This window comes from Bombina bombina, chromosome 7 (assembly GCF_027579735.1).
Source record: "Bombina bombina isolate aBomBom1 chromosome 7, aBomBom1.pri, whole genome shotgun sequence".
Lineage (NCBI taxonomy): Eukaryota > Metazoa > Chordata > Amphibia > Anura > Bombinatoridae > Bombina > Bombina bombina.
In genome coordinates, this window is record NC_069505.1 from 17,340,981 (window position 1) to 17,359,815 (window position 18,835).

Here is an 18,835-nt window from a genome sequence, read left to right on the forward strand (position 1 = left end):
TGATAATGTAATTAGATCTGATTATACCTACAGATAAAAGATACAGACACATGTATATGTACACAGTGTGATACAGTAATGAGATCTGATTATACCTACAGATATAAGATAAAGACACATGTATATGTATACGATGTGATACAGTAATGAGATCTGATTATACTAACAGATATAAGATACAGACACATGTATATGTACACAATGTGATACAGTAATGAGATCTGATTATACCTATAGATATAAGATACAGACACATGTATATGTACACAATGTGATACAGTAATGAGATCTGATTATACCTACAGATATAAGATAAGGACATGTATATGTACACAATGTGATAAAGTAGTGAGATCTGATTATACCTACAGATATAAGATAAAGACACATGTATATGTACACAATGTGATACAGTAATGAGATCTGATTATACCTACAGATATAAGATACAGACACATGTATATGTACACAATGTGATAAAATAATGAGATCTGATTATACCTACAGATATAAGATACAGACACATGTATATGTACACAATGTGATACAGTAATGAGATCTGATTATACCTACAGATATATGATACAGACACATGTATATGTACACAGTGTGATACAGTAATGAGATCTGATTATACCTACAGATATAAGATACAGACACATGTATATGTACACAATGTGATACAGTAATGAGATCTGATTATGCCTACAGATATAAGATACAGACACATGTATATGTACACAATGTGATAAAGTAATGAGATCTGATTATACCTACAGATATAAGATAAAGACACATGTATATGTACACAATGTGATAAAGTAATGAGATCTGATTATACCTACAGATATAAGATAGACACATGTATATGTACACAGTATGATACAGTAATGATCTGATTATACCTACAGATATAAGATAGACACATGTATATGTACACAGTGTGATACAGTAATGAGATCTGAGTATACCTACAGATATAAGATAAAGACACATGTATATGTACACAATGTGATAAAGTAATGAGATCTGATTATACCTACAGATATAAGATAGACACATGTATATGTACACAGTATGATACAGTAATGATCTGATTATACCTACAGATATAAGATAGACACATGTATATGTACACAGTATGATACAGTAATGATCTGATTATACCTACAGATATAAGATAGACACATGTATATGTACATAGTGTGATACAGTAATGAGATCTGATTATACCTACAGATATAATATACAGACACATGTATATGTACACATTGTGATACAGTAATGAGATCTGATTATACCAACAGATATAAGATAAAGACACATGTATATGTACACAGTGTGATATAGTAATGAGATCTGATTATACCTACAGATATAATATAAAGACAAATGTATATGTACACAATGTGATAAAGTAATGAGATCTGATTATACCTACAGATATAAGATAGACACATGTATATGTACACAATGTGATAAAGTAATGAGATCTGATTATACCTACAGATATAAGATAAAGACACATGTATATGTATACGATGTGATACAGTAATGAGATCTGATTATACTAACAGATATAAGATACAGACACATGTATATGTACACAGTGTGATACAGTAATGAGATCTGATTATACCTACAGATATAAGATACAGACACATGTATATGTACACAGTATGATACAGTAATGATCTGATTATACCTACAGATATAAGATACAGACACATGTATATGTACACAGTGTGATACAGTAATGAGATCTGAGTATACCTACAGATATAAGAATCAGACACATGTATATGTACACAGTGTGATACAGTAATGAGATCTGAGTATACCTACAGATATAAGATACAGACACATGTATATGTACACAGTGTGATACAGTAATGAGATCTGAGTATACCTACAGATATAAGATACAGACACATGTATATGTACACAGTGTGAAAGTAATGAGATCTGATTATACCTACAGATATGATACAGACACATGTATATGTACACCATGTGATACAGTAATGAGATCTGATTATACCTACAGATATAAGATAAAGACACATGTATATGTACACAGTGTGATACAGTAATGAGATCTGATTATACCTACAGATATAAGATAAAGACACATGTATATGTACACAGTGTGATACAGTAATGAGATCTGATTATACCTACAGATATAATATACAGACACATGTATATGTACACAGTGTGATACAGTAATGAGATCTGATTATACCTACAGATATAAGATACAGACACATGTATATGTACACAGTGTGATACAGTAATGAGATCTGATTATACCTATAGATATAAGATAAAGACACATGTATATGTACACAGTGTGATACAGTAATGAGATCTGATTATACCTACAGATATAATATACAGACACATGTATATGTACACAGTGTGATACAGTAATGAGATCTGATTATACCTACAGATATGAGATACAGACACATGTATATGTACACAGTGTGATACAGTAATGAGATCTGATTATACCTACAGATATAAGATAAAGAAGCAGGTATATGTACACAATGTGATAATGTAATGAGATCTGATTATACTAACAGATATAAGATAAAGACGCATGTATATGTACACAGTGTGATACAGTAATGAGATCTGATTATACCTACAGATATATGATACAGACACATGTATATGTACACAGTGTGATACAGTAATGAGATCTGATTATACCTACAGATATAAGATAAGGACACATGTATATGTACACAGTGTGATACAGTAATGAGATCTGATTATACCTACAGATATAAGATAAGGACACATGTATATGTACACAGTGTGATACAGTAATGAGATCTGATTATACCTACAGATATAAGATACAGACACATGTATATGTACACAATGTGATACAGTAATGAGATCTGATTATACCTACAGATATAAGATACAGACACATGTATATGTACACAATGTGATACAGTAATGAGATCTGATTATACCTATAGATATAATATACAGACACATGTATATGTACACAATGTGATACAGTAATGAGATCTGATTATACCTACAGATATAAGATACAGACACATATATATGTACACAGTGTGATACAGTAATGAGATCTGATTATACCTACAGATATAAGATAAAGACACATGTATATGTACACAGTGTGATACAGTAATGAGATCTGATTATACCTACAGATATAAGATAAAGACACATGTATATGTACACAGTGTGATACAGTAATGAGATCTGATACCTACAGATATAAGATACAGACACATGTATATGTACACAGTGTGATACAGTAATGAGATCTGATTATACCTACAGATATAAGATAGACACATGTATATGTACACAATGTGATACAGTAATGAGATCTGATTATACCTATAGATATAAGATACAGACACATGTATATGTATACAATGTGATAATGTAATGAGATCTGATTATACCTATAGATATAAGATACGCACACATGTATATGTACACAATGTGATACAGTAATGAGATCTGATTATACCTACAGATATAAGATAAAGACACATGTATATGTACACAGTGTGATACAGTAATGAGATCTGATTATACCTACAGATATAAGATAGACACATGTATATGTACACAATGTGATAAGGTAATGAGATCTAATTATACCTACAGATATAAGATACAGACACATGTATATGTACACAATGTGATACAGTAATGAGATCTGATTATGCCTACAGATATAAGATACAGACACATGTATATGTACACAGTGTGATACAGTAATGAGATCTGATTATACCTATAGATATAAGATAAAGACACATGTATATGTACACAGTGTGATACAGTAATGAGATCTGATTATACCTACAGATATAAGATACAGACACATGTATATGTACACAATGTGATACAGTAATGAGATCTGATTATACCTACAGATATAAGATAAAGACACATGTATATGTACACAATGTGATAAAGAAATGAGATCTGATTATACCTACAGATATAAGATAAAGACACATGTATATGTACACAATGTGATACAGTAATGAGATCTGATTATACCTACAGATATAAGATACAGACACATGTATATGTACACAGTGTGATAAAGTAATGAGATCTGATTATACCTACAGATATAAGATACAGACACATGTATATGTACACAATGTGATACAGTAATGAGATCTAATTATACCTACAGATATAAGATACAGACACATGTATATGTACACAATGTGATACAGTAATGAGATCTGATTATACCTACAGATATAAGATACAGACACATGTATATGTACACAGTGTGATAAAGTAATGAGATCTGATTATACCTACAGATATAATATAAAAACACATGTATATGTACACAATGTGATAAAGTAATGAGATCAGATTATACCTACAGATATAAGATAAAGACACATGTATATGTACACAATGTGATAATATAATGAGATCTGATTATACCTACAGACATAAGATACAGACACATGTATATGTACACAATGTGATACAGTAATGAGATCTGATTATACCTACAGATATAAGATACAGACACATGTATATGTACACAATGTGATACAGTAATGAGATCTGATTATACCTACAGATATAAGATACAGACATGTATATGTACACAGTGTGATACAGTAATGAGATCTGATTATACCTACAGATATAAGATACAGACACATGTATATGTACACAGTGTGATACAGTAATGAGATCTGATTATACCTACAGATATAAGATACAGAGACATGTATATGTACACAGTGTGATACAGTAATGAGATCTGATTATACCTACAGATATAAGATACAGACACATGTATATGTACACAGTGTGATACAGTAATGAGATCTGATTATACCTACAGATATAAGATAGCCACAGTGCCTTACATGCTGAGCTTTCTGTCCGGCTTGATACATGTTTTTATTTTATATCTGTCTTTAAATCAATCACCAATACTTGGGAGAGAAAAATGAAAAATTTACATTTTATAACCTTATCTCTTCTATAACCCACTGGGAGTGTAATTTCTTCTACTGGCTGTGTTAATACAGCTTGGCCTTGAGGCCAAAAACTTTCAGGATGGGTGGGGATAACACAGTCTAAATAAACAATTTCAAATGCCAATATAAGGGTAATGGAAATACTTGTAAACAATTGAATACTCTCCAGCAGGTAAAGTGGATGATTGGGAACAAATAAAGGGGAGATATTTTTTTTGAGTAGACTGCCCCTTTAAAGTCATTTGCAATGGGGTTTGAATACTTAGGACATTGTGAGGTAAAATATCTTTCTTTTTTACATAGATGTTCAGGTGATATTTTCTAGTCCGCTTTTTACAGCTATGCTGCAGCACTTTCTAGTGTTTCATTGTTTGGGTATCATGGCTTTTTAACTCTGGCTATTGTCTGTCTCCTATATAAAGTCTCACTCTCTAGTGCAGTGTCCTTCATTAGATAAGACCATTAAATACGGAAGACTTCGATACGAAATGCATAATACAAAGATAATGTAATAACACTGCATTTCGTGCAAGCAGATTTCAGTTTCCATTGTTTTCACTGCCTCCTGTATCACATGACAGCCATCAGCCAGTCACAGGCTTGTATGCATTGCCTCAGTGTGTGCACAAGCCCGTTGTCTGTTCACAATTGTTTGCACTAGCTCTTCTACAATTAAATGTTTTTGTCAGATTCCAATAAATTCTCTGTGTATGAGGTGTGATAAAACCGTTAATACTGAATGATTTCACCCTATCTTTCTCCAACATAGGTGTGTCCGGTCCACGGCGTCATCCTTACTTGTGGGATATTCTCTTCCCCAACAGGAAATGGCAAAGAGCCCAGCAAAGCTGGTCACATGATCCCTCCTAGGCTCCGCCTACCCCAGTCATTCTCTTTGCCGTTGTACAGGCAACATCTCCACGGAGATGGCTTAGAGTTTTTTAGTGTTTAACTGTAGTTTTTCATTATTCAATCAAGAGTTTGTTATTTTCAAATAGTGCTGGTACGTACTATTTACTCAGAAACAGAAAAGAGATGAAGAATTCTGTTTGTATGAGGAAAATGATTTTAGCAACCGTAACTAAAATCCATGGCTGTTCCACACAGGACTGTTGAGAGCAATTAACTTCAGTTGGGGGAACAGTTTGCAGTCTCTTGCTGCTTGAGGTATGACACATTCTAACAAGACGATGTAATGCTGGAAGCTGTCATTTTCCCTATGGGATCCGGTAAGCCATGTTTATTACGATTGTAAATAAGGGCTTCACAAGGGCTTATTTAAACTGTAGACTTTTTTTGGGCTAAATCGATTGATATTAACACTTATTTAGCCTTGAGGAATCATTTATTCTGGGTATTTTGATTTAACAATATCGGCAGGCACTGTTTTAGACACCTTATTCTTTAGGGGCTTTCCCAAAGCATAGGCAGAGTCTCATTTTCGCGCCGGTGTTGCGCACTTGTTTTTGAGAGGCATGGCATGCAGTCGCATGTGAGAGGAGCTCTGATACTTATAAAAGACTTCTGAAGGCGTCATTTGGTATCGTATTCCCCTTTGGGTTTGGTTGGGTCTCAGCAAAGCAGATACCAGGGACTGTAAAGGGGTTTAAAGCTTAAAACGGCTCCGGTTCCGTTATTTTAAGGGTTAAAGCTTCCAAAATTGGTGTGCAATATTTTCAAGGCTTTAAGACGCTGTGGTGAAAATTTGGTGAATTTTGAACAATTCCTTCATGTTTTTTCGCAATTGCAGTAATAAAGTGTGTTCAGTTTAAAATTTAAAGTGACAGTAACGGTTTTATTTTAAAACGTTTTTTGTACTTTCTGATCAAGTTTATGCCTGTTTAACATGTCTGAACTACCAGATAGACTGTGTTCTGAATGTGGGGAAGCCAGAATTCCTATTCATTTAAATAAATGTGATTTATGTGATAATGACAATGATGCCCAAGATGATTCCTCAAGTGAGGGGAGTAAGCATGGTACTGCATCATTCCCTCCTTCGTCTACACGAGTCTTGCCCACTCAGGAGGCCCCTAGTACATCTAGCGCGCCAATACTCCTTACTATGCAACAATTAACGGCTGTAATGGATAATTCTGTCAAAAACATTTTAGCCAAAATGAACCCTTGTCAGCGTAAGCGTGGCTGCTCTGTTTTAGTTACTGAAGAGCATGACGACGCTGATATTAATATCTCTGAAGGGCCCCTAACCCAATCTGAGGGGGCCAGGGAGGTTTTGTCTGAGGGAGAAATTACTGATTTAGGGAACATTTCTCAGCAGGCTGAATCTGATGTGATTACATTTAAATTTAAATTGGAACATCTCCGCATTTTGCTTAAGGAGGTATTATCCACTCTGGATGATTGTGAAAATTTAGTCATCCCAGAGAAACTATGTAAAATGGACAAGTTCCTAGAGGTGCCGGGGCTCCCAGAAGCTTTTCCTATACCCAAGCGGGTGGCGGACATTGTTAATAAAGAATGGGAAAGGCCCGGTATTCCTTTCGTCCCTCCCCCCATATTTAAAAAATTGTTTCCTATGGTCGACCCCAGAAAGGACTTATGGCAGTCAGTCCCCAAGGTCGAGGGAGCGGTTTCTACTTTAAACAAACGCACCACTATTCCCATAGAGGATAGTTGTGCTTTCAAAGATCCTATGGATAAAAAATTAGAAGGTTTGCTTAAAAAGATGTTTGTTCAGCAGGGTTACCTTCTACAACCCATTTCATGCATTGTCCCTGTCTCTACAGCCGCATATTTCTGGTTTGATGAACTGCTTAAGGTGCTCGATAGTGACTCTCCTCCTTATGAGGAGATTATGGACAGAATCAATGCTCTCAAATTGGCTAATTCTTTCACTCTAGACGCCTCTTTGCAATTGGCTAAGTTAGCGGCTAAGAACTCTGGGTTTGCTATTGTGGCGCGCAGAGCGCTTTGGTTGAAATCTTGGTCGGCTGATGCGTCTTCCAAGAACAAGCTACTAAACATTCCTTTCAAGGGGAAAACGCTGTTTGGTCCTGACTTGAAAGAGATTATCTCTGATATCACTGGGGGTAAGGGCCACGCCCTTCCTCAGGATCGGCCCTTCAAGGCAAAAAATAGACCTAATTTTCGTCCCTTTCGTAAAAACGGACCAGCCCAAGGTGCTACGTCCTCTAAGCAAGAGGGTAATACTTCTCAGGCCAAGCCAGCTTGGAGACCAATGCAAGGCTGGAACAAGGGAAAGCAGGCCAAGAAACCTGCCACTGCTACCAAGACAGCATGAAATATTGGCCCCCGATCCGGGATCGGATCTGGTGGGGGGCAGACTCTCTCTCTTCGCTCAGGCTTGGGCAAGAGATGTTCTGGATCCTTGGGCGCTAGAAATAGTCTCCCAGGGTTATCTTCTGGAATTCAAGGGACTTCCCCCAAGGGGGAGGTTCCACAAGTCGCAGTTGTCTTCAGACCACATAAAGAGACAGGCGTTCTTACATTGTGTAGAAGACCTGTTAAAAATGGGAGTGATTCATCCTGTTCCATTAAGAGAACAAGGGATGGGGTTCTACTCCAATCTGTTCATAGTTCCCAAAAAAGAGGGAACGTTCAGACCAATCCTAGATCTCAAGATCTTAAACAGATTTCTCAAGGTCCCATCGTTCAAGATGGAAACCATTCGAACTATCCTTCCTTCCATCCAGGAAGGTCAATTTATGACCACGGTGGATTTAAAGGATGCGTATCTACATATTCCTATCCACAAGGAACATCATCGGTTCCTAAGGTTTGCATTCCTGGACAAACATTACCAGTTCGTGGCGCTTCCTTTCGGATTAGCCACTGCTCCAAGGATTTTCACAAAGGTACTAGGGTCCCTTCTAGCGGTGCTAAGACCAAGGGGCATTGCAGTAGTACCTTACCTGGACGACATTCTGATTCAAGCGTCGTCCCTTCCTCAAGCAAAGGCTCACACGGACATTGTCCTGGCCTTTCTCAGATCTCACGGCTGGAAAGTGAACGTGGAAAAGAGTTCTCTATCCCCGTCAACAAGGGTTCCCTTCTTGGGAACAATTATAGACTCCTTAGAAATGAGGATCTTTCTAACAGAGGCCAGAAAAACAAAGCTTCTGGACTCTTGTCGGATACTTCATTCCGTTCCTCTTCCTTCCATAGCTCAGTGCATGGAAGTGATCGGGTTGATGGTGGCGGCGATGGACATAGTTCCTTTTGCGCGCATTCATCTAAGACCATTACAACTGTGCATGCTCAGTCAGTGGAATGGGGACTATACAGACTTGTCTCCGAAGATACAAGTAAATCAGAGGACCAGAGACTCACTCCGTTGGTGGCTGTCCCTGGACAATCTGTCTCAAGGGATGATGTTCCACAGACCAGAGTGGGTCATTGTCACGACCGACGCCAGTCTGATAGGCTGGGGCGCGGTCTGGGGATCCCTGAAAGCTCAGGGTCTTTGGTCTCGGGAAGAATCTCTTCTACCGATAAATATTCTGGAACTGAGAGCGATATTCAATGCGCTCCAGGCCTGGCCCCAGCTTGCGAGGACCAGGTTCATACGGTTTCAATCAGACAACATGACGACTGTTGCGTACATCAACCATCAGGGGGGAACAAGGAGTTCCCTAGCGATGGAAGAAGTAACCAAAATTATTCTTTGGGCGGAGTCTCACTCCTGCCACCTGTCTGCTATCCACATCCCAGGAGTGGAAAATTGGGAAGCGGATTTTCTGAGTCGGCAGACATTGCATCCGGGGGAGTGGGAACTCCATCCGGAAATCTTTGCCCAAGTCACTCACCTGTGGGGCATTCCAGACATGGATCTGATGGCCTCTCGTCAGAACTTCAAAGTTCCTTGCTACGGGGCCAGATCCAGGGATCCCAAGGCGGCTCTAGTGGATGCACTAGTAGCACCTTGGACCTTCAAACTAGCTTATGTGTTCCCGCCATTTCCTCTCATCCCCAGGCTGATAGCCAGGATCAAGCAGGAGAGGGCGTCAGTGATCTTGATAGCTCCTGCGTGGCCACGCAGGACTTGGTATGCAGATCTGGTGAATATGTCATCGGCTCCACCTTGGAAGCTACCTTTGAGACGAGACCTTCTTGTTCAGGGTCCGTTCGAACATCCGAATCTGGTTTCACTCCAGCTGACTGCTTGGAGATTGAACGCTTGATTTTATCGAAGCGAGGATTCTCAGATTCTGTGATCGATACTCTTGTTCAGGCCAGAAAGCCTGTGACTAGAAAGATTTACCACAAAATTTGGAAAAAATATATCTCTTGGTGTGAATCTAAAGGATTCCCTTGGGACAAGGTTAAGATTCCTAGGATTCTATCCTTCCTTCAAGAAGGATTGGAAAAAGGATTATCTGCAAGTTCCCTGAAGGGACAGATTTCTGCCTTGTCGGTATTACTTCACAAAAAGCTGGCAGCTGTGCCAGATGTTCAAGCCTTTGTTCAGGCTCTGGTTAGAATCAAGCCTGTTTACAAACCTTTGACTCCTCCTTGGAGTCTCAATTTAGTTCTTTCAGTTCTTCAGGGGGTTCCGTTTGAACCCTTACATTCCGTTGATATTAAGTTATTATCTTGGAAAGTTTTGTTTTTAGTTGCGATTTCTTCTGCTAGAAGAGTCTCAGAATTATCTGCTCTGCAGTGTTCTCCTCCTTATCTGGTGTTCCATGCAGATAAGGTGGTTTTACGTACTAAACCTGGTTTTCTTCCAAAAGTTGTTTCTAACAAAAACATTAACCAGGAGATTATCGTACCTTCTCTGTGTCCAAAACCAGTTTCAAAGAAGGAACGTTTGTTGCACAATTTGGATGTTGTTCGCGCTCTAAAATTCTATTTAGATGCTACAAAGGATTTTAGACAAACATCTTCCTTGTTTGTTGTTTATTCAGGTAAAAGGAGAGGTCAAAAAGCAACTTCTACCTCTCTCTCTTTTTGGATTAAAAGCATCATCAGATTGGCTTACGAGACTGCTGGACGGCAGCCTCCCGAAAGAATCACAGCTCATTCCACTAGGGCTGTGGCTTCCACATGGGCCTTCAAGAACGAGGCTTCTGTTGATCAGATATGTAGGGCAGCGACTTGGTCTTCACTGCACACTTTTACCAAATTTTACAAGTTTGATACTTTTGCTTCTTCTGAGGCTATTTTTGGGAGAAAGGTTTTGCAAGCCGTGGTGCCTTCCATTTAGGTGACCTGATTTGCTCCCTCCCTTCATCCGTGTCCTAAAGCTTTGGTATTGGTTCCCACAAGTAAGGATGACGCCGTGGACCGGACACACCTATGTTGGAGAAAACAGAATTTATTTTTACCTGATAAATTTCTTTCTCCAACGGTGTGTCCGGTCCACGGCCCGCCCTGGTTTTTTTTTTTTAATCAGGTCTGATATTTTATTTTCTTTAACTACAGTCACCACGGTACCATATGGTTTCTCCTATGCAATTATTCCTCCTTAACGTCGGTCGAATGACTGGGGTAGGCGGAGCCTAGGAGGGATCATGTGACCAGCTTTGCTGGGCTCTTTGCCATTTCCTGTTGGGGAAGAGAATATCCCACAAGTAAGGATGACGCCGTGGACCGGACACACCGTTGGAGAAAGAAATTTATCAGGTAAACATAAATTCTGTTTTTTCACAAAACAATATACATGTCTAGAGCACTACATTGTATAAGATTGCAAATACTACTGCCATAGACGTGCATGCTACTCAGCATGTCTAGATATGTTTTTCAACAAAGGATGCCAAAAGAAGAAAGTCAATTTGATAATAGAAGTAAATTCTATGTATTCTCTGTCTTAACTATAAAGGGACACTGAACCCAAATTTTTTATTTCATGATTCAGATAGAGCAGCAATTTTCAAATTCACTCCTATTAATATTTCTTCATTCTCCTGCTATTTTTATTTGAAAAGCAAGAATGTAAGTTTAGAAGCCGGCCCATTTTTAGTTCACAACCTGGGTTGTCCTTGCTAATTGGACAGCAGCAAAAAACAAGTGCTGTCCAATGTCTGAATCAAAAATTGACTGGCTCCTTAGCTTAGATGCCTTCTTTTTCAAATAAAGATTGCAAGAGAACAAAGAAAAATTAATAGGAGTAAATTTAGAAAGTTGCTTAAAATTGCTGCTCTATCTGAATTATGAAAGAAACATTTTGGGTTTAATGTCCCTTTAATTTCGAGTTTGTCCTTTTTTAATACAGCTTAACCCGGTCTAGTCCTCGTATGCTCATGCATTACATTGTATCATATTTTATATACCAAAAGAAAATGATCGCTTTCCTATTCTTCCTCCTGGGTTTCCCTAAACTCATATTCATAGCTGCTTCCCTCACGGCTTGTTTTCCATAATCGCACTCACTGGTAACTTCACATTTCCAGGACAAGAAACTGGACGCTCCCAAGCTGTCAAAGAAAAAGTTACGAAGAATGAACAGGTTCACGGTGGCAGAGCTGAAGCAGGTGAGTGGTGAGGCTGGGGACATTTGGGCAGCACCAGATAAGACTTGAGAGGTTTCCTATCACGTGCATCAAGTGACGAGCTTTGATAGTTTTTGTCCATTTCTTGAAGTATTTCTTATGACCGTCTCTTATCCTCATTACATGTCTCATCCTCCATATTTGTTCCATACAACAAATAACACTTTGTCTTTATTTTCTTTCTACTTTTCCACCCCCCCCCTTCACTCAGCTGGTGTCCCGACCAGATGTGGTGGAGATGCATGACGTCACAGCTCAGGACCCCAAACTCCTCGTCCACTTAAAGGGAACCCGCAATTCTGTCCCTGTCCCACGTCACTGGTGTTTCAAGCGCAAATACCTACAGGGCAAACGAGGGATAGAGAAACCTCCCTTCCAGCTGCCAGAGTTCATCAAGAGGACGGGTATTCAGGAGATGAGGGAGGCCCTGCAAGAGAAGGTGAGGAACCCATGAGCCAACATTAAGAAAGGGCAATACAGAATAAAGGATGGATATAAAAGGCATTCATTAGTCTCTTAGGTTTGTCACTTACTGCCATAAGGCATGTTCATTCATATATAACTCTTCATTCTATCTCCCATTCCATATGGTTGTATAGGAGGAACAGAAAACGATGAAGTCCAAGATGAGGGAGAAAGTTCGACCAAAAATGGGCAAAATCGACATAGACTATCAGAAGCTGCATGATGCCTTCTTCAAATGGCAGAGCAAGCCCAAGCTCACCATCCACGGGGACCTTTATTATGAGGTATGACAGAAGTGTGTAGAAGCTGGGTCTACAAACAGAATTGAAACTTTGTGTCACATATAAACTGGCCGGACCTGGGCTAGCCTGGCTTGATTGTGCAATAGGTGAGATTGGCATCTCCAGGTTCACTAGTATTTTGTTGAACTTCTGTTTATTTTCTCGCCTTGTCTTTTAGGGGAAAGAATTTGAGACTCGCCTAAAGGAGAAGAAGCCAGGAGACCTTTCTGATGAGCTGAGGATTACGCTGGGAATGCCAGTGGGACCGGTAGGCGATTATTTTTATTATGGTGCACACATTATGGTGTCAAAAGTTTGGAAATGCAACAAGAGATGACTTCTGGGCATAAACGTTCAGTGTTAAATCATCTAGTAGTAAAGCTATAAATTTGTGTTGGGGATGTAGATGTCGGCAGGTGCAGTTGTTAACAAACCCAATATTTGAGATATGATGGATTTTTTTTCATACTCTTTAAATACTGATACTAATATGAGCTCATGTCTCATCCTCCGTGTGGGTTTATAGGGGAGACTTTGGTATTTTAGCTGCATGTACACTTGCATATTAAGCAAGTGTAGCTACTGAATTAATAGCAGTGACAAGCCCCAATGGTGCCCTTAGTGTTAGGGTAAAACTGACACATTTTATATAACATTGTTTCTTTCCTCTTTCCCTGATCCTGTTTAGAACTCACATAAGGTGCCCCCTCCCTGGCTCATTGCAATGCAGAGATATGGACCTCCGCCCTCATACCCCAACCTCAAAATCCCTGGTCTTAATTCCCCGATCCCAGAGGTAAGGTCATTTGCGTATTCTCCATTAATTACTTTTACTATTTAATAGTTTACATCTACAAATGTTGATCCTATCAGTCTCCTCCTCCCCCACATGGTTTGTTCCTCAACATGACAACTGTCCTGCTTCCCTATCTCTCTAAATACTAAATTAGCAAAAATAAAATCTGTTCTCTATTTGTGCCCTTGTTCCATCCTTCTATGTTCCCTAAATACCTTCTATTGTTGTGTTTGCCCTTTTGCTTTGTGCCTCACTTGCATTTCAAAAGCCTTTCAACCTCTCTCAGCTCCCAGCTTAGCTCCCTCACCTTTCTTGCTTTTACTCTAACATCCGCCTCTCTTCTCATTCCTCACCCTCATTGCTGTCTTCCATATGTATTGCCTTCTGCTGTTCTCACTGTTTTTTATCTTGTAGGGATGCTCCTTTGGATACCATGCAGGTGGCTGGGGAAAGCCCCCTGTGGATGAGATGGGGAAGCCCCTGTATGGAGACGTGTTTGGGACCAATGCTTCAGAATTCCAGGTAACGAGGGTGGGAAGAATGTATAGCTGGCACGGAAGTGTTTCTCTCGGTCAATGCCTATAAGTTTTCTATAGTTTTACTTGCATTATAGTTGTGGTTTAAAGTGAAAGTAAATCCCAGCGTTTTAAAAACTCTAGGATTTACGATTGAAACAAAGGGCACTTTCATTCATGAAGTATAATATACTTCATGTAGAAAGCTCCTTTATTTGATTCAATCGATCGCCGTTTTTAGCTGCTACAGCAGAGCACGGCTAAAAAAATTTTTGGCTAAAAGCTGACGTTTTCACCTCTTAGCCAATAGCCGTGCGGTAATTCTGGCTTGGCGCCCATGGGAGCCGGTTTTACTGCACTGCTATTGGCTATGAGGTGAAAACGTCACCTCTTAGCCAAAAAAAAAATTAGCCGTGCTCTGCTGTAGCAGCTAAGAGCGGCGATCGATTGTAACAAATAAAGGCGCTTTCTACATAAAGTATCTTATACGTCATGAATGAAAGTGCCCTTTTATTTGTTTCAATAGTAAATCCTAGCGTTTAACTTTAACAAACCTAGTCCCAATAGATGTTTTGGCAATTCATTATATTGAGCCAGTATGTCCATCCTTTTGTGATTTGGGCCAACATACTGCTTGAGGTCCGAATTTATATTATATTAATGTTTGTGGAAATGATCCCACCAGAAATGAGACTCACTCTTGGAGTCCAGTTTGGTGAAACATAAATGCGTATTATGCAGTTTAACAGTTGCTTGATGATACCCCAGGTTTTGTGTGTAAACCAGAATAAAGAAACTAACCAAAAGAAAAACTGCTAATTTTATATAAAGTAACTTAAAGGGACAGTCTACACCAGATTTTTTTTATTGTTTAAAAATATAGATAATTCTTTTTACACATTCCCCAGTTTTTCATAACCAACACTGTTATATTAATTTACATTTTACCTCTGATTACCTTGTATTTAAGCCTCTGCAAACTGCCCCCTTATCTCAGTTCTTTTGATAGACTTGTATTTTAGTCAATCAGTGCTGACCCCTAAGTAACTCCACGTGCATGAGCACAATGTTATCTATATGGCACACATGAACGAACGCCCTCTAGTCGTGAACAATTCTCAAAATGAATTCAGATAAGAGGTGGCCTTCAAGGGCTAAGAAATTAGCATAGGAGCCTACCTAGGTTTTACTTACAACAAAGAATACCAAGAGAACGAAGCAAAATTGATTATAAAAGTAAATTGGAAAGTTGTTTAAAATTGCATGTCCTATCTGAATCATGACAGGTTATTTTTGACTAGACTGTCCCTTTAATATATCTGTTTCCAAGGGGAATGCCAGAAGACTGAGTAAAATTGTTTCATCACTGCCTGTTTCCTTCCCAGTCTTCTGTTGCATGAATTACTTTAAAGGTATAAGATGCACCCAAGGAACATAAAACTGGGTGTGGTAATGGGGTATTTTTTTTACAAGCATCTGGTTCCATTCTTGTTGTGTTCACAATCGACAGCTCACAAAGCAAGTGCTCTTGCGCCAGTCAGCTGCTTTAGGGTGTTATCTATACAAGGCCTGCTCATATGCATCTTTCTTTATTCTACTTTCAGAGTAAAAATGAAGAGGAGGATATAGACAGGACCCCTTGGGGAGAGCTGGAACTTTCTGATGACGAATCCTCCTCAGAAGAGGAAGAAGACGAGAGTGATGAAGATAAACCAGACGAAACTGGATTTATTACCCCCGCTGACAGGTGAGATCGTAATCTGCTTACCACTGTAGTAGGTTCATAAAATCGTTGCCAATTCTTACAGGCTGTGTCATGTTGCCCCAACACTCAATTTAACATCTTCCTAGCATCTTTTGTCACTCTTTGTTTTCAGTTGAGGAAATGTATCTATTTTTATGCATCTTCTCCAATTTTCCCTGCAGTGGATTAATCACGCCCGGAGGCTTTTCTTCAGTCCCAGCTGGTATGGAGACCCCAGAGCTGATTGAGCTAAGGAAGAAGAAGATCGAAGAGGCCATGGATGGGTTAGTTTGCCCTGTTTGGGTGACCGGCACTCCTTGCTGTTGCTACAACTCGTAGTACCACATTTTGTATGAATTGTCGAAAAAAAAATATATATATATATATATATATTTATATTTATATATTTTTTTTATTTCCTTCCTTGGTGGTTGTGATTGTGCTATCTTTCTGTAGTACCAATGCACTTGCCAGTATTTTAATCTTTTTGAGCGAAGCCAGTAGTCATATGGCTAGTGCCCCCCATATAAAGCAAAACGCGTAATCCCTCTTAACTGCAGTGTGTTTAAGCACTTGTATTTCTTCTCCTGATAAGACTGTGTGTAATAATATTTGGCCTCCTGTAAAGTTTCCTCTTTGCCCCCCACAGTACAGAGACTCCACAACTGTTTACGGTTCTCCCAGAAAAGAGGACGGCTACTGTCGGCGGTGCCATGATGGGCTCTACTCACATCTACGACATCTCTACGGTGAGAGGCATCAGTGAATGTTGGATGGGGATGTTGGGAAATGGTTAACACAGGGTTGGTGGCTCCGCAGAAAAGCAGGGGAAGTGGGGGAAGAAGGTTTTAAGCTGTCTCTGGGATATTTAATATTAAATTAGACGGCCATGCCTGACTTGATCTCTGTCTCATCAGGCGATGTCCCGTAGAGGCGGCCCCACTGAAATACAGGGAGTGGAAGTGGCACTCGCACCTGAAGAGTTGGAGCTGGACCCATCGGCCATGACTCAGAAGTACGAGGAGCGGGTGAGAGAAGCTCAAGAACAGGTCCAGAAAGAAGACTTCAGCGACATGGTGGCTGAGCATGCAGCTAAACAGAAGGTAAGAACCTTACTGTGTATAACAGCGGGTTTATGCTAGCTGTGTTGCACATGTTTATATAGCGCATACGTCTGTACAAATGTGAAATTATAAACCAACCCCTTTGCTTCAGGGAAAATGCTGTAAAAAAGCAAAACCTCAATGGCTTTCTTAGTATAACAAAATTAGATTTAAAATCTGCCCGGTGCATTTAGTTTGTCAAATTGCAACTCCTGAGCCGATTAAGAGCAGCATACACATGTAGTCTTCAATCATAAGTTGTGTTCTGCTTAGGAGTTGCAATGTGTTAAACGTGTGTACATGTACAAATAAATAATGGAAATTCCTGATATCTGCATAAAGTATTAAAACATATATACTAGAGAATCTCCCATCTTCCTCTAGTGCTTATGCTTTTTGTTTTTTATTGCAGCAAAAGAAAAGAAAAGGACAGACGCAGGACTCCCGATCGGGGGGCAAGAAATACAAGGAGTTTAAGTTCTGAGCACTTTACCACCCACCTCTCCATCTCCCCCACCCACCCCAATCCATCTCATTCTTTTTATTTGTAATAAAACCTGTTATACAGTTCCCTGTGTTTGTATTTTTACTGTTCACTTGATATTTTGCTGTGTAATTAGGCCGTTTAGACTTTAAATAAATATAAACAAGGGAAATATAATAAAATGTTTTGTTACATAGTATTGTAATGTTACCCTGGAAGATTATAAGAAGATAATATATAAGATAATATATAGGCTTTGTGTTTTTAGATCTATCATTCACATATATTTCTAAGCACTATGTGCATTTTTCGTTATTCTTACAAACATATTAAATATTATGCTAAGAAGGAAGAAATTATAATATTTTTTTTTTCCTTTGTCTGCAAATCATGTGACCGGAGTTGTACCTTGGGCTTGTTGGCAAGAGATTAATAAATTAGAAATATAAGTTGTGTGGAACTGACTTTGGGCTAGATATTAGTGGCTGTCTTGTTGGGGCCATGTATACTTCTTTATTTGTTGGGTCTGTCTCATGATTTACAGATTTGATCCTCATTCTGGTTTCTTAGTGTTTGCCTGGAAATTAATCTTTGATTTATTATTACTTTTAAAGATTATTAGTCTGAGACTTCCACCTTATGTGGTTATTCCCCTATGTAGGCGAGTGGACTAAGACATACTTAGATTGTGCTAATTAGGTATATATTTTTATCTTTAGGTCCGTGGTTAGAATCTGCACTCCTATATTTTCCCATTAATAATATATGGGTTTTGCATTTTTAGATTTATCATTCACATATATTTCTAAGCCCTTTAAACACCATGTGCATTTTTCGTTATTCTTACAAACATATTAAATATTACCCTAAGAAGGTATAAATTATAATTTTTTTATTTTTTCCTTTGTCTGCAAATCATGTGACCGGAGGGATAAT

At 38.7% G+C, this 18,835-nt stretch overlaps 1 protein-coding gene across 1 annotated transcript in view; it reads left to right on the plus strand.

Annotated features, from left to right (window-relative positions):
• SF3B2 (splicing factor 3b subunit 2) overlaps positions 1-17,985 on the plus strand; it is a 61,626-nt gene extending 43,641 nt beyond the window's left edge. Inside the window, exons 11-21 of the mRNA XM_053719970.1 lie at positions 12,413-12,493; positions 12,723-12,950; positions 13,111-13,260; positions 13,436-13,525; positions 13,946-14,053; positions 14,468-14,575; positions 16,173-16,315; positions 16,495-16,596; positions 16,962-17,061; positions 17,230-17,415; positions 17,828-17,985. Coding sequence (XP_053575945.1) covers positions 12,413-12,493; positions 12,723-12,950; positions 13,111-13,260; positions 13,436-13,525; positions 13,946-14,053; positions 14,468-14,575; positions 16,173-16,315; positions 16,495-16,596; positions 16,962-17,061; positions 17,230-17,415; positions 17,828-17,899 — 1,368 coding nt within the window. The 3' untranslated portion in view covers positions 17,900-17,985. The remainder of the gene's footprint in view (positions 1-12,412; positions 12,494-12,722; positions 12,951-13,110; positions 13,261-13,435; positions 13,526-13,945; positions 14,054-14,467; positions 14,576-16,172; positions 16,316-16,494; positions 16,597-16,961; positions 17,062-17,229; positions 17,416-17,827) is intronic.
• Positions 17,986-18,835: the final 850 nt, after the last annotated feature.